This window comes from Schistosoma haematobium, chromosome ZW (genome assembly GCF_000699445.3).
Source record: "Schistosoma haematobium chromosome ZW, whole genome shotgun sequence".
NCBI classification, from domain to species: domain Eukaryota; kingdom Metazoa; phylum Platyhelminthes; class Trematoda; order Strigeidida; family Schistosomatidae; genus Schistosoma; species Schistosoma haematobium.
The window spans coordinates 33538746-33554043 of record NC_067195.1 but is presented as its reverse complement, the minus strand read 5'-3'; the positions used below and the strand labels follow the sequence as shown (position 1 = coordinate 33554043).

The 15298-nt window shown below is 36.3% G+C and overlaps 1 protein-coding gene across 2 annotated transcripts in view; it reads right to left on the bottom strand.

The window, feature by feature from the left end:
• The window catches only part of GLB1L_1 (Beta-galactosidase-1-like protein), a gene marked incomplete at its 5' end in the record, with an annotated part of 34104 nt that extends 27723 nt beyond the window's left edge, over window positions 1-6381 (bottom strand). The window contains 6 exons of one of the 2 annotated variants that reach the window (XM_012941325.3): window positions 1474-1535; window positions 1802-1985; window positions 2889-2983; window positions 4225-4288; window positions 4378-4528; window positions 4993-5114. In XM_012941325.3, coding sequence (XP_012796779.2) covers window positions 1474-1535; window positions 1802-1985; window positions 2889-2983; window positions 4225-4288; window positions 4378-4528; window positions 4993-5114 — 678 coding nt within the window. Of the gene's footprint in view, window positions 1-820; window positions 4529-4992 lie in introns of those variants that run through there. The other variant, XM_051211114.1, reaches the window with a different exon arrangement.
• Between the last annotated feature and the right edge of the window lie 8917 nt (window positions 6382-15298).

Genomic DNA, 15298 nt, shown 5'->3' with positions numbered 1-15298 from the left:
CAAAATTGTGCATGGAGGACAGTTGACAAAGTCGTTCGAAGTGAAGACCGGTGTTAGGCAAGGTTGCTTACTCTCACCCTTTCTCTTTCTCCTGGTGATCGATTGGATCATGAAGACGTCAACATCTGAAGGGAAGCACGGGATACAATGGACATCTAGGATGCAGTTGGACGATCTAGACTTCGCAGATGATCTGGCCCTTCTATCCCAAACGCAACAATAAATGCAGGAGAAGACGAACAGTGTGGCAACAGTAGGTCTCAATACACACAAAGGGAAAAGCAGGATTCTTCGATACAACACAGAATGCACCAATCCAATCACAATTGACGGAGAAGATTTGGAAGATGTAAAAACCTTTACATATTTGGGCAGCATCATTGATGAACAGGGTGGATTTGATGCAGATGTGAAGGCGCGGATCAGCAAAGCAAGAGCAGCATATTTACAACTGAGGAACACCTGGAACTCAAAGCAACTGTCAACCAACACCAAGGTCAGGATTTTCAATACAAATGTCAAGACAGTTCTACTGTATGGGGCAGAAACCTGGAGAACTACGAAAGCCATCATCCACAAGATACAGGTGTTTATTAACAGTTGTCTACGCAAAATACTTCAGATCCGTTGGCCGGACACTATTAGCAACAACGTACTGTGGGAGAGAACAAACCAGATCCCAGCGGAGGAAGAAATCAGGAAGAAGTGCTGAAAGTGGATAGGACACACATTGAGGAAAGCACCCAACTGCGTCACAAGACAAGCCCTCACATGGAATCCTCAAGGCCAAAGGAAAAGAGGAAGACCAAAGAACACATTACGCCGAGAAATGGAAATAGACACGAGAAAAATGAACAAGAATTGGATGGAACTAGAAAAGAAGGCCCAGGACAGAGTGGGTTGGAGAATGCTGGTCGGCGGCCTATGCTCCATTGGGAGTAACAGGCGTAAGTAATTAAGTAAGTAAGTAATTTCAGTAGACAGAAAAGTCACTTACGGGTAAGTATCTAGTCAGTATTAGGTGTAGACCAATCATTATAAGTTTGCGCTCAGAAGTATGGGTAATATTTATGTGATCATTTTAAAAGTTCGGCACAAACTACATGAAGGGAATGAACTCTTTAGAGCTCTTATACCAGTGGGTTAAGGTGGTAAACATTTATTTCTAAAGAGATATCATTATCCTCGATAACTTACAAAGTGAAAGGAAATAGTCATGAAAAAGAATAAATCCGGTATTCATCAACAAGAAATCTTGAAATTGATGTTTTTAATCAAAGCAATAACAATTCATGTTCAGTTCAGGAAATAAATTAAATTTAGTTTGAGCCACACACAAAAATAGTATGTTGTCTTTGATTAACCTAAAAAGCACAGTAAAGATCAACACACTGCTAACCTATTTGGTAATAAGTGTTTTGGCTTTCAAAAATGTTATTAATCCATCTGTTATAAATATTCATCAGCACTTACCCAGGGTTGATTCTGTCGGAAATTCTCCAATACTTTGAAAACCTCAAGTACAGGAGCAGTTGCTTTACAAAGCGAGAAAAAAGTGGAAGACCAATTAGTAAGGAAATCGGAACAAAGTGAAAATAACTTTGTTCAACACACGCGATTAATAACAACACAAAACATTTCAGTATGTGACAAATCCAAATAATCCTGGTCAATGCCGTGTTTTACCTCGGATTAGAAAGTAACCTGTGTTCAAGGAATAACCGAATAGCATAATCCAGTATCAAAATAAATACAAAAACTTAAAAAGCATAGAATTTAAATCAAGAAATTGGAAACATACTAGGACCAAAGTTAACTGTTGCTAGATAGCGTTTGTCAGATGAACCACATTTTAATAAGATGTTGGATGGACCATCAGATGTAAAAATTATGATATTTTCCCCTAGATGTGAGCGTGCTAAATTGTAAAGCTCTTTTAAGTATGTTTCGTCGCATGTTGAATAGGAGCCATATTCATTTTCCAACTGAAGACGGATAAATGCAAAAACGTCAATAAAAATATTTAAGATATTAAACAGTGGTTGATAATGCAAATTAATGATCGGTAGGTTTTCGAAACCGTTTTGCTTCATGTTGAGGTATCAGAGAATATATCATACGTAACGGTTTGAACTATTGGCTCTAGACTCAGTAAAAGTCAAATATGAATAATTATACAAAGCTTCCAATGTTTGGTTGCTTGGTATTTAACTCGTAACAGAACGCCTACTTTCGGTTTGATCTGATGGACTTCAAAAAGTGTAATTCTCAGTGGACATTTAACAAATCAAAGTCTCTGAGTTTCCAAAAAACGTTGAGTGATCACTAATAAGTAAAAGTTCATCAACTGACAACCTAACCAACAGAATTTTAAACTCGACAATCTTGAAGTCCCTAGTCAGATTAAATATCAGTCGATTAATATTGCACAACAAAACTAAAATTATCATGTCAGGCTAGTTTAAATACTCAATCTAGGTGGTCGCTCTGCTTTTGTTTGATGTTCCTTATAATAATTCAGATCGACTTTGAAACATATGGGTTATTAAGAATCGACTGGGTGTCTGTATAGTGACATGTTTGGTTAAATGTCTGAAGATTCCCAACATGCGGACTAAGAACGTGAACATATCGAAAAATCCAACATCGAATTTCATAAAAGAAAATATTTTCCTTTTTTACAAACCGTCAAGAACTCCATAAAAGTTGTGGTAAAAGAAGGCATCCATCAGTAAAGCATATCTGTGGTTTACATGACGGACATAATCACCCACTGGTTTTACTGAAACCTCATAATGACTCTGTCGCCTGACTCTGACTCCTTCAACTGAGAATGCATTAGTTAAATCCCGAAACCAATGGTGAAATTAAATAAAGTAGTAGTTTACCTGCACCATAATTACCGGCCCACCATTCTCATAGAGAAAACGTTTCATACTCGGTAACAAAACATTGAACCACATCGTCACAAACTTCATATATTCTGTTGAAGAATACCAATTAAAAACGATTTGTTTCAACTGTAATTGCTATGGTGGGTGTAGTAAAAGTGAATACAAACAAATTAGGCAAAAATTCCCTCCGCATTTACAATCACTTCACAGTTTGGTTTGATAATTCGCAACACACTAGTCAGTGCCGTTACAAATATCTACATATGATGTCTTCATGAGAAGTAGACGCGTTCCTAAATCAAGTTAGTACTAAGTGGAAATTTCCGACTGTCAACTTAATGCTACTCAAGTAACAAATTTTATTCGATACGGTATGAACTTAAATAAAAACCGAAGTAGACGGTTCATAAGCGACTGAGAGCAATAGTTGTAACCTTCATTTAGCGTCATTTGAAACGTCACAACAGCTACGTCGTACCCACCATTAACACTATTTCTATATTTGTATTTATTGGAATTGTTACTATGATTAGTCTAATAAACTTCGGCTATTCGTAGCTTTGAAATGTGGTACACTTAGAAACCATGTATTATTTCATTAGCTACTGTGATGTACCATTTACTTTAGGGATCCCCAGACAATGAATCGCCATTTAAAGAAAAGTAGGAAGTTAACATGTAAGCTTGGTGACACTGATCAGAATAGTTTGGTGTAGCAAAAAGCCAGCCTAAAATTATATTGCGGCTTTTATAAGATAGTGATGAAAATAGTGGCTTTGTCTGGCGCTATAAATTTCGTTACAGTTAAGATTTCTCAGAAAAACACTGTCCCTGTTACTTAGTTTCAACAAGTCACTTGGTAATTTTGATTATCATATCCCTATATTGTTAGATAGTGTATTGCTTAATAACCCAGGTGTAATTAGTATGAATAATTACTGTAAGTGGTAATTGCTGTAAGTGGTAACTAACAATATAAGTTCTCCGTTGTTGCTGACTGACTGAACAATATAAGACACTTCAGTTTGTACCTTTCTAGACCTCAATCATATATATCGTTCAAAAATATACTACGAATTCATTCATTTTTAAATTTCAAGTACTTTGTTCAATAAATTACTACCCATAAAACTACTACTACACATGGAAAATGATACAAATGTAGATCCAGAGGGATAATAGTAAGAGCCAGAAACGTCTGCCTAAGCTGTTTCAACAAGATAAATTCCACTTTGAATCTGATAGTCTCTGGGTTCACATCATCTTTAAAATATACATATGATTTTGTAATTTATGTGATCAGTTTAGTTTAGCATCAATCACAAATTACCTGGATCACTGGAGCGTAACTTCATCAACGGATTAAACCGCAAAAGCCAAGCTGGTAAGCCACCCTGAAACGAAGCACAGATTCACTGCTTAGAAGTAGAATTCGTTGTGAATGAAACACTAAATACGTGACGCATTGGTATTTCAAACTCACAAAATCCCATTCAGCACATATGTATGGTCCGACTCGTGCAATTACCAACAGATCTAAAGATGAAGCCAGCTCCAAAAACCTTCCCAAGTTCCGATCACCATCAAAATCATATACATCCTTTTCGGGCTGATGGAAATTCCATGGTACATAACTGAGTAAAATAAAAGTCAACCACTGAATACATGTGTTATTAATATTATTCGCAAATTATGTTAGATAAAAGGCATCAACACCAACATAATAATCGCAAAACACCATTTGTCTTATTTCAGAATCAGTACAAATACTCATGTCAGCCATTCCCTTTACAACAAACTCAAAATTCACGATATCACATTATCTGGTTGATACCTTCTGTTTTTTTAGAGCAAATTATAGCGACAGGTTTAGCAAATACAACAGTAACTAAACATGATAAAAACTCCGAAAATTATTAATACCACTTATTCAATGCAAGAACCACTCTTATACCTGGTTAATAATCACTACACTACTGGCAAAAATCTCATAAACCTGTTGGTGCTACTTCTCTAGGCGTGCAAATAGTCTTAAAGTAGAAAATTGAAGAAAAAACATGAATATTCCAAACACTAGTATTAGACATTTAATACTCACATCTGAATGGCATCCAACCCAGCAGCCTTCATTTTCAAAAGTCGATCGTGCCAGTACTGTTCCGGAATGCGAAAATAATGTATACTTCCGGAAACATATTGAAAAGGTGCATCATCTTTCATAAACACATGATTGTAGTAGTCGACAGTGAACGAACGTTTTGGTTTGTTACAGTAACAAGGAAATAAGACTAACAAAATGACGATCAACGAAGAAAATATTTTCTCCTGAAAAGAATATGAGAAAAATCACGTGTCCGGATTCGCACAATACATTTAGTACGTATTTTAGACCACCAAGGCGGGCAATATTAATATTCTCCTGTAACTGGAAAACTAACGTGTCTTTAACAACAGAAAGAAGAGAATCCCCCCGCATTCTTGGAATTCTTTAAGTCAAGCCTTAAAAACAATTTTAACCACATGTACAATAGTTCACATATCGAAATTAATGTTCCCAAGATGATGAGAAAATTGTTGCTCATATGTTAAGGTCGAGGACTTTGATAAACAACTGATCGTCTAGAAAGTCATATTTCAAACTGATACATAAAGTCATGGCCACACTTTTGGGATTCAGAAACTAAGAAATGATCACGTCCGATCTCAAATGCTAAGTTATCGAGCTGCCATATTTCCACAGAAATCAGAGATAGCAATCACTCATTTTGCCCATCCCGATAGTCAACTGCTGTACGTCTCATATAGAACTTTTTACTAGCACACTGAAATAATTCGTAAGATTACCACAGATCTGGATTGCTATCCCAGCTGATCCAGGATGCTCCATATGCCACATGTCGTAAAGACCACTCGCAGGCCATCCACCTTTCTTATATTCGAGATTCACTACAGACCTGTAGTCACTAGGCAAGAGGAAGATATGCAACTTTGATCAATGGAACCTCTCAGGTTGAGGCAGTAAACAGTTGTGTATTTAGTGGTTGTTATTAATCAAAATATTTCAGTTCTAAAATTAGTTTGAGCGACGTTCAAGCATAATGAAGCAAAATTTGACTTTCTTTAAAATTCTCTGCATGAGCGGCCGCAGATCCCTCTTATATTTTGTCGTAACTTTAGGTGCTTGATAATTTTGCTTCTACATTGGAACAATATATTGAATGTTGCATGGTGATGTGCAGTACTGCATAACGTTAACGAGAAAAAGTAAGTAACCGATAAGTAGACAAAAGCAAGTAAACAGTATGCGCTGACATTTAACAATTTAAGAAAAAAAGTGAGAGAAACACAAGCCTGGAATTAAGATAATCAGGCAACTTAAACTAGACGGTTAAACACAATAAGTTGCAGTCGCAATTCCAACAGACGAAAAAGTACAATCTCCACCGATATATCAAATTTTAGTGGGTTCAAACAAACGTTTACAGACTTCACGGATAAAAAGGGTAGATCGGTGTTCCTAAACATGTGACTGCAAAGTGCTGTTGATAGTGTACTGGTAACCACTGTTATGCACGGTGTGCATTAGCATACTCTCTAGGATTGGTTTCTAAGCTTCAACTCTTGGACCACCTGTCTTATTCGTTGAGCTCAAATTGAACATCATGATGATCAGTCTCAATGCTTAATGCTTTACAAACAGAAAATAAGAGTTGGTCTTCTGTTTATTAAACGTAATACAAGACAGTTCTCATGTTGATAATAGACAAACAAGTGCTTAGTGTTATATCAAGCAACGGACCCGAAATCTATGCTTCCCGAGACTACCTGTTGGCCCCTGAACCATAGCGCCATGTGATACGTACGGAAGGTAATGTAAAAATGCTTCAATTGCAGACTTACAGTTATGTTGGTAAGTAGTTGTGAAGCCAGATGAAAAGGAAATACACGGTCAACAGTAATTTCAAGATAAGCCAATCACAAAAATCAGTATAATATACGCATATTTAAGAATAAATGTGGAATTTATTCGGCTTACTCTATCTTTAGGGTTGATATTATTAAGTTTATCCCTGAAGTCTTTCAAAAAAATCTGGCTTACAACATTCATCGCTTAAGTTACTTGGCTTTCGGGACAGGTCGCACTTTGAACCGCAAACACAGAACTTCTGACGAAAAATGTTGACTTTTATCTTGACCTAGAGCGAATTTCTCTATAGAATCGGTAGTCAGTTGTGCTCAGTTTGCTTTTGGTTCCATGTATGCTATGAATAACAACCAGCTCATGCTTCGGTATATAAGCTGAACAAGCGCTCGTGTTTTTCCCATGATAATTACAAATGATGTCGGACAATTTCGTCCCTTTAAATTCGATAAGCGTCCGTTACAATTTACTAACTGATCATATCAATTTTGTTCTCTCAATGCAGCTCCTACAGTACACATGGTACAGGATTTGAGAAATTATGTCACCCCATCTAAGAAATAGTGTGTAAGATGAGGGTAATAACCTCGTAAGATTGTGTAAGGATTGAGACACATCTACAAAATGTATCTGTTAAAATAATCCACGTACACTTGTGGTTAACTGCCGATCATCTATATATGCCTACATTACCGGAATGAAACAGGTCAGTGAAGATAACTGAGGGTTTAGTGCATGGACAAAACCTAGTCCTGCCACTCTCTACATTTTGTGTAATAAAATCAGACTTCCCATTCGCTATAACTATAATGTTAGGCCCAGTAATAAAAATCTTCGAGCCCCTGCAAACGATTATTTCTTTTCAGAAACCACAGTTCACTGTAGACTTATGCACATTAGTTTATATGTCCTGATTCATCGGACTTCTTCGCCATATCACTGAGAAGTCTGTTTAGCCACAGCGAATCCCGGGGGGTACTGAACAGCGAATTTTTCTCATATATGATTCAAAAGAGCAGAATATAATTCTAAGCAAATATGTCTAACTACATGGTTAGCAATGGACTTAAACTGTGCACATCGTATGCTACGTGTTTCCTATCATGATATATTTCGTAAACCGACAAAAAATTATCAAGATAATCGCACACTTTTTGGAGAACACTGAGTAGATGAATAATAATAGGCAAAGAAAATTCCTATGCTGTGCCAGTGGTAACCTATCATGCAGAAATACGAGACCTAAATATGATACGAGCAACCCACATTAGGTTGCTTTCCAATCAAAAACTTCATAAAATGAACGATGTTTCCTTCATAAATCACAAGTTATTTGTCGTCTACTACACAATATGGCTGCATTAATGGATACGAAAAGGGACCCATTCATTCGCTTTATTCTCGTTCTCGTTAGATTATTCCATAAAGAAATACTCCAAGTTCTATAAGGTGCATCAGTTCTGACGGAACCACTTTCAACAAATCTACAGATAGTTTTTTGAATACACTCCTACCAGGAAGATAAATAGTTTGAGACTAACTGCGAAATGTGACTCCTCTTCTTGAGTCGTGCTCGCCATTGGGAAAAGACATTCGTCCACTAAAGTAAACATTTAAAGCCTCACAATCGTCATAACCTGGAGTACCATTATGTCCAACAAGATACCTAACGCTACTATAAGCAGGATTGTTACAAATCATGGCGACTAACTTCATTTCTCAGCGTTAAGGCCTACTGTAAGCACTCCGTTACAACAGGCGCGGACATTGAGTTGGAATCAGTTGGTTTTATCTCACCACCGTGGACATCAACCAAGAATGCGTGACTGAGATATGCGGCTACAATACAATGTATGATAGGCCACAAGTGTAGGTTAGAACTTCCAGACGCCAACAAGCCATCATAGCTTAGTCGTAATTTCAATTCACTGAATTCGCTATTGCTCAGCTACGTTTCTGAAGTTCTCAAAACATTAGATCTCAATCCAATGAGGTAGTATAATGAACGAGAACACAAATTGGGACAACTAAATATATTTGAATACAAAATTGTGAAATCTCTTAGTAAAATTTGAGAACCATAAACGAAATGCTTCATTTGCAGAATGACATCAATTTTCTCAGACTTTATTGTTCCTTCATTTCCAAATCGACCACTCTCTGTCCTCGTTCTCTTCTCTTCGAGCTACTCAACTTTCCACAGCCAGAGATTCCACTTTCGATTGGTGATACACACTACGTATATCTATCGACATCAGTAGCACATACCACACTCGTCTCCCCTTTAAACACTCGTTCTTGCAGCTGTTCTGCTAGCCGTGTCACTTTCTTCTTTTCTGCAGTCTATGTTAGTAGTACGCACCTGTGTCCAGAAATTTTGGTTTCATTTTGTAGCAACGACTGAAGCACTTCTGACAGACGTCGGAATTCCAGGAATCGCTATTTCAAAAGGATCCAGAATTTCATTGACTTTCATAAATGTGATGTCACATCCTTTCATCATACCAATAATAATTTTATCTAACATTTCTTTCACTGACTAATGCTTATACTTGTAACTTCTAAATATTGTTTAGCGAAACAGACACAAGTCAATACCGGTCACTGCAGTAGATGTACAATGACTGTAGGTACAAGAGAAAATCGCAAGATTGTACTGTGTAGCTACAACGTTGATCATACCGTTCGGATGTATAATGCCACACGTTTGTCTCCTGTTAATGATCAAGCAGCCAAACTCATTTTTTAACTTCCTCACCCCTCTATAAAATACCTACCGATAGCACCTATCAATTTCGTTACTCTTTTGGCTGACACTAATTTCTCACCTGGCCCACTATCAACACTGTTAGTCTAAAGGTAGGCTGGAACAAAGGAGCGTTCAAAGAATACGACAGTAATCACAACTCAACTGCATGGTGTGGGGTTTTCGAAAAAGTGGTTTGGAGCAAACACTTCTTATGATAATTATGTTAAAACGAGTCATTGTAGATAACGATGGGACGTCCACGTATGATCACATTATTAGGAAGTCACATCATGATAAGTCTATAATCTTAGGATTAGGTCTACTATTAGAGCGGTACAAATAGCGAACTGGACCATAATTCCACATTGTTAGGCCCGACTAAAGAAACGCAGCTTTATATAAGTCCTCATTTCCATTCCAACTTTCTCAATCGATTTTTATTTGTGTTAACCCATTATTCTATTAGTCCTTTGATTAATACTCACATGTATACTAGTATTGTAATACTGATTAGTACTCATAGCTTACTAGCTCAGTCGACACTAATAACCGGTCATTTATATTATTAGCTATGATTGCTCATAAACAAGCTTTATCAGCATTCATATGATTCAGTGAAATAGACTTCCCAAAACATCAAGCACTAGCAAACATGGCCTGCGATTAACGTAAATACAAATTGACTAGAAATGTAAGCAAGCACTAAATCATTATCCTGGTATAATACTTCTTGTTTCTTCACTTAACATTTTACTCTTCTTCAGTTATGGACTATCTATTAATATCGTTTTTTCCGATCACTGCCTGCCTTATTTCCAATTTTCCAGTTACACTGCCAAACAGCCAAGACAAAGCCTCAGAATCTTAGGCTGTCTTAACCTCATTTCAGATTGTTTATGCGCTGGAAGTCAAGTGTTTATCTAAACTCTTGTAACACGCACACCCAGGAACTGGTTGAAATACTGCGTGCTCAATATGGTTGCAGTTGGATCATTACTACCTGTCACAGCTGGTCTTATTTACGTCAAATCTATTGGGTGGACCAGTACCTGAAAATAGTCCAGGCGAATTTTACTATTTTGATGAATGATTCACACTTTTGTTACTTAACATGTATATATTCATTTAGACAATCCGTATATATTTCATACAAAGCACTCAAAACGCTTTTGGTATAAGATATATTTATTAGGTTTATACTGCAACATACTACTATGAAAAATTGTGTTGTTTACGGACGAAGCATATTATATTTTAAAAATATATTTCACGTTTACTAGTTTCAGTTGCCTTTGCCATGTATTTGTAAATTTCACTAGGCTAACTGCAGTAACTTCTTGTGGAAAGTTTACAACTCGTCATATTCATGACTGAAGTTCCATAAGTAGTCTCAATTTTTGAATTATTATCAGAAGGAGTATTGTGGAGATTGCAGTAATTTCAATAGTTGAGATCATGAGTCAATTGAAGCCAGATTACGATGGGAAACATGGAGTCACTGGACGGCCGTTTCGTTCTATTGTGGAGCTCCTCAGTGGTGCTCATCCATGGCTTCGCCTCGCGGAATTCGAACCTAGGACTTATCAGTCTCGCGCACCAGCGCTTAACCGCTAAACCACTGAGCCGACATCCAACGGTGTTAATGTATAAATTCAACTAATCCGCGAATCCAGCAACACATCCGCCATTGCCGGCTTAGTGGTCTGGAGGTTAAGCGCTCGCGCGCCAAACTGACTGGTCCTAGGTTCGAATCCCGCGAGGCGAATTCGCGGATGAGAACTGCTGAGGAGCCCCAAAATAGGACGAGACGGCCACCCAGTGCTTCCAGGTTTTCCATCGTAGTCTAGCTTCAACTGACGTGTGATCTCAACTGTTTGAAATTATTGTTCGGCTAAGCTTATTTTTAAATTGTTAGCCTGACCTGTACATGCGTTGTACTGGTTATTCTCTTTGTCATTTGAATTTTATAACCACTTAAACTGCCTTTAACGTTTTCCAATAAATCTATCATAATCGTCGTTGCTATACTTTTTTGGGTCAAAAAAGACGTTCAGAATAGGTAAAATAGTAAAGTCACCTCACTATGGTAACGTACTACACTTGTACAATAAGTAAACTATCACGCATTTGTTATTCAAGCAAGTATTCGAAATAAAAACTCGGGCTTCTGTCAAAATTGAAAATACTTTAACGAATATTTCTGGATCTCAATTTGAAATATAGTCAGGCAGCTCGGATCCGTTGGTACTACAAGTTTATGCTAAAACAACGATACCTATTTCCCACTGGCTTATCCTCAATCAAAACTATAACTGGTTATCTATAATGGTTTCAGGATATCCTAATAAGGCATTGTCATGACTTGACAATCACGTAATATGACTGATAAAAGTGATGGAACTATTAACAAAATTGGTCAACAAATCGAGTCCTAACTATCACTAAACGGTGTTTTCACGTTATCTTCATCCATTATAGATAATTACAGTATGTTTCTCTATGGGTTGCTCATGCAGTAAATATCGTAGAATCTTGTAAGTATAATTGGAGGTTTATTGACACAATCATGCATGCAAATCATCAGTATAAGCAGTCGAGCAAATCTCCTGCAAACTGAAATCATCACTGTCGTATTTACCCCGACTCTGATTATGGTTCAAGCCATTATCATAGACATGAGTTGGAAGTTATATCCTCTTAGTTACAACTTATATTCTCACTGATAATCACATGAGCATCATTCACTTTATCATATTCAACCGAAAATATCATGCAACACCTCGTCATTTAAATTTGTGGCACATGGGCTTTGCCCATTTCAACAACTTTTAATCACTATATTTCAAATAATTCGTTTTCTACCTTATGCTGAAACCTATACTTGCAACTAACTTGAATGCACCATCAGCCGGTAAATATGCATATAATTATTTGGTTTGTTGTACAATAAAGCATTTACTCTAGATAATGTCTCTTACGAATACACTCACGTTTAACTAATTTCTCTTAGGTATTTTTTCAAAATTCACATAATTATAACTATTCACGTATTGAAGGAATTTTCGATGGGCATTTATATGTATTGGTGGTTTTATTAAATCCTATCACGGTCAAACAATAAAGAGGTCGAGATCTATAGATAAGGTGTATCAAACTTAGAAAAATAACTGCAACACCAGTTGGAATTCTACCTCTCTACAGCTATGCTTTTGTTCCCCCGGTAAGCCTACTGATGCAGTTGCAACTGAATATTAACGCATACGGACAGCATACCAGCATTAACTAACTTTCTTACTTAAGTTTAAGATAATATCAATATTAACGACTCTACAGTATCGATTATTTTCCCATATATATGTACGAAATCCCTGTAATGCCCATAGGATTATCTACTAACCAACGGTTACTCACGTGCATATCAATGTGATTTGTTAAAATATATCTATACTAAATCATTCTTCATTATTATAATCCCAACTTGTTCAACTCTCAGACAAATCTTTACGTGAAATTTCGTTTTAAGCGAGTTAAGAATTCAACCAAACATTTTGAAATTATGACATGAAATCGCCGATCACTTGATTCTGCTTTCTTTTTTATTTGTCTTTCAGTTTACCCACACCTAGGGGATTCATATTATTCTTTTGTCAACATCTAGCGCGCGAAAATCTAATAGACTTCGTTGATTATGGTGGTAGAGTAGTGTGGTATTGGTTCTACTCGCACGACCTTTGAAGCCGAACACAAGTGTTCACTTCTTTTCTCTCTTCTTTCCCTCTAAATAAATATTATTCCTAAGATTACGAAGTTTGTAATTAAGACAATAACTTGTGTTACACTTAAATTAACTTCTCAGACCCGTTTTATCTTCACTATGCATATATGTCTCATACATATTGATATTTTATTATCCTTTTCATTTAATTGTAACTTTCATAGCATCACTCTAAACTATAACTGCACAGACATTTATTCTAGCGTCATATCTTACTTCAATTATAAGTTATTTTTTCTTAATTATTTTTTGTTACTAATTTAACGATACACACATAGTCGTTTATTCTTGTTCTGTGTTCGGAAACATGCCTATTAGACTGTTTGCGTATTTCACGTCTCCTTTATTTCTATTCCCTTATTTTCTCCATTTCCTTCTTTAAACTCAATTCAATATTCTTCTCAATTGCACAGATCCGATTCATTATTATTAATATTCTACTATTATTGCTCTAAATTTTTTTTAAAATGGCAAGTATAATGCTGACATTATTGAAAATTGTGTATTATTGCACTTTTTGAAGAAACCCGAAATGGTTTCTTCACGACACTTATGTACCCATAAGATGTTTGTGAATAATAATAATAATAATAATAATAATAATAATAACTGTTAAAATTGATACACAACATTCAATACAAATAGTTCACAGGCAGTGGACGCAAGAGCATTTGATCGGGATGGTATGGCTTAGCCACGTAAGCGTTATCACTTTACGTAACCGCTTGCACTTCGTGTTGGATTTATTACTCTCTCCTTACCCCTAATGTGTTCTTCAGAAATGCTAGGTGTCATATATTTGATAGTCAGATCATGGCGATTCTACTATTTTGGGGCTAGGTCTATGACTATAGTAGCAAAGTTAAATGCACTAAAATTGAACTAGACCAGAATAACACAAAACAACAGCACTTAAACACCTGACAATTTAAATCTGTTGACGTTTACCCAACCCTTTGCTGTTAACGATTTGAAATAAATGATTGATTACTTTTGATGGCCTGCATTACGTTAGACTAACCTCTCAACAGCCGTGTAAAACACTGGACAATTTCCATCACTCAGGCCTTCTCCGAGTAATGTTTTACCCTACGTTTTAACTGATTGATAGAAAACTCGAAATTTTCTACATATCTGAACAAATTTTTGATGTATCTATATCACAGAAGACGTAAATTGCGGTATCATATATTAGGTGCCTGGCTAAAACATTTTTTCTTTTTTTTTCTTTATGAGTATTTTTTATGAGTAGTTTATGACCCAATGCTCCTCAAATATTCAAAATTATGCGACGTCTGTTTTGTCGAAATTGCCATGTTTAATATATGAAACTTTTGACTGTCGTTGGTAAAGGCTTTGAATAAAACATCACCACTCTATTTTATTATAGATTGTTATCTTCAGCAAATAAATCAACCACAAATGCTTCCGTTCAGTTTAAGTAAACAAAATTGTTAAGAGGAAGATTTCTGACGAATTGTCTTTATTCCTCTTTTAGTGACAGTACGTTTCTTCTTCATGAGACTGATGAATGCCAGATGTTTGGAGTTTTGATAGATTGGTACCGGGAATAAAGAAGACAGCACTCAACTCCTCAATAGTTGCTGTGATTCAACAGACAAGCAGACAGTAACGATAATGTGTTGATCAATAGACGGAGTGCAAACACAGAACCAAAAATAACCTAAACAGTTTGGTCGTCACAAAGTGGTAGTATCAATGAGAGATAGAGCAAGAGCTTATAAGTTGTTTACTCTCAGGATCGACCATTTTACTGAACAACGGCCAACGCAAAATAACTAAGCCAGCGGAAAAACGATACAACCTAACAAATGATGGTAATTTCAGAGCTCCAACTCCACCGGCATTCCACAAGAAAAATGTCATTTTGCTATTTCCAGGTCCAAGTCCGTTTACTTAAACTGCTACTAAATTTATTATAACTTTTAAAAATATCA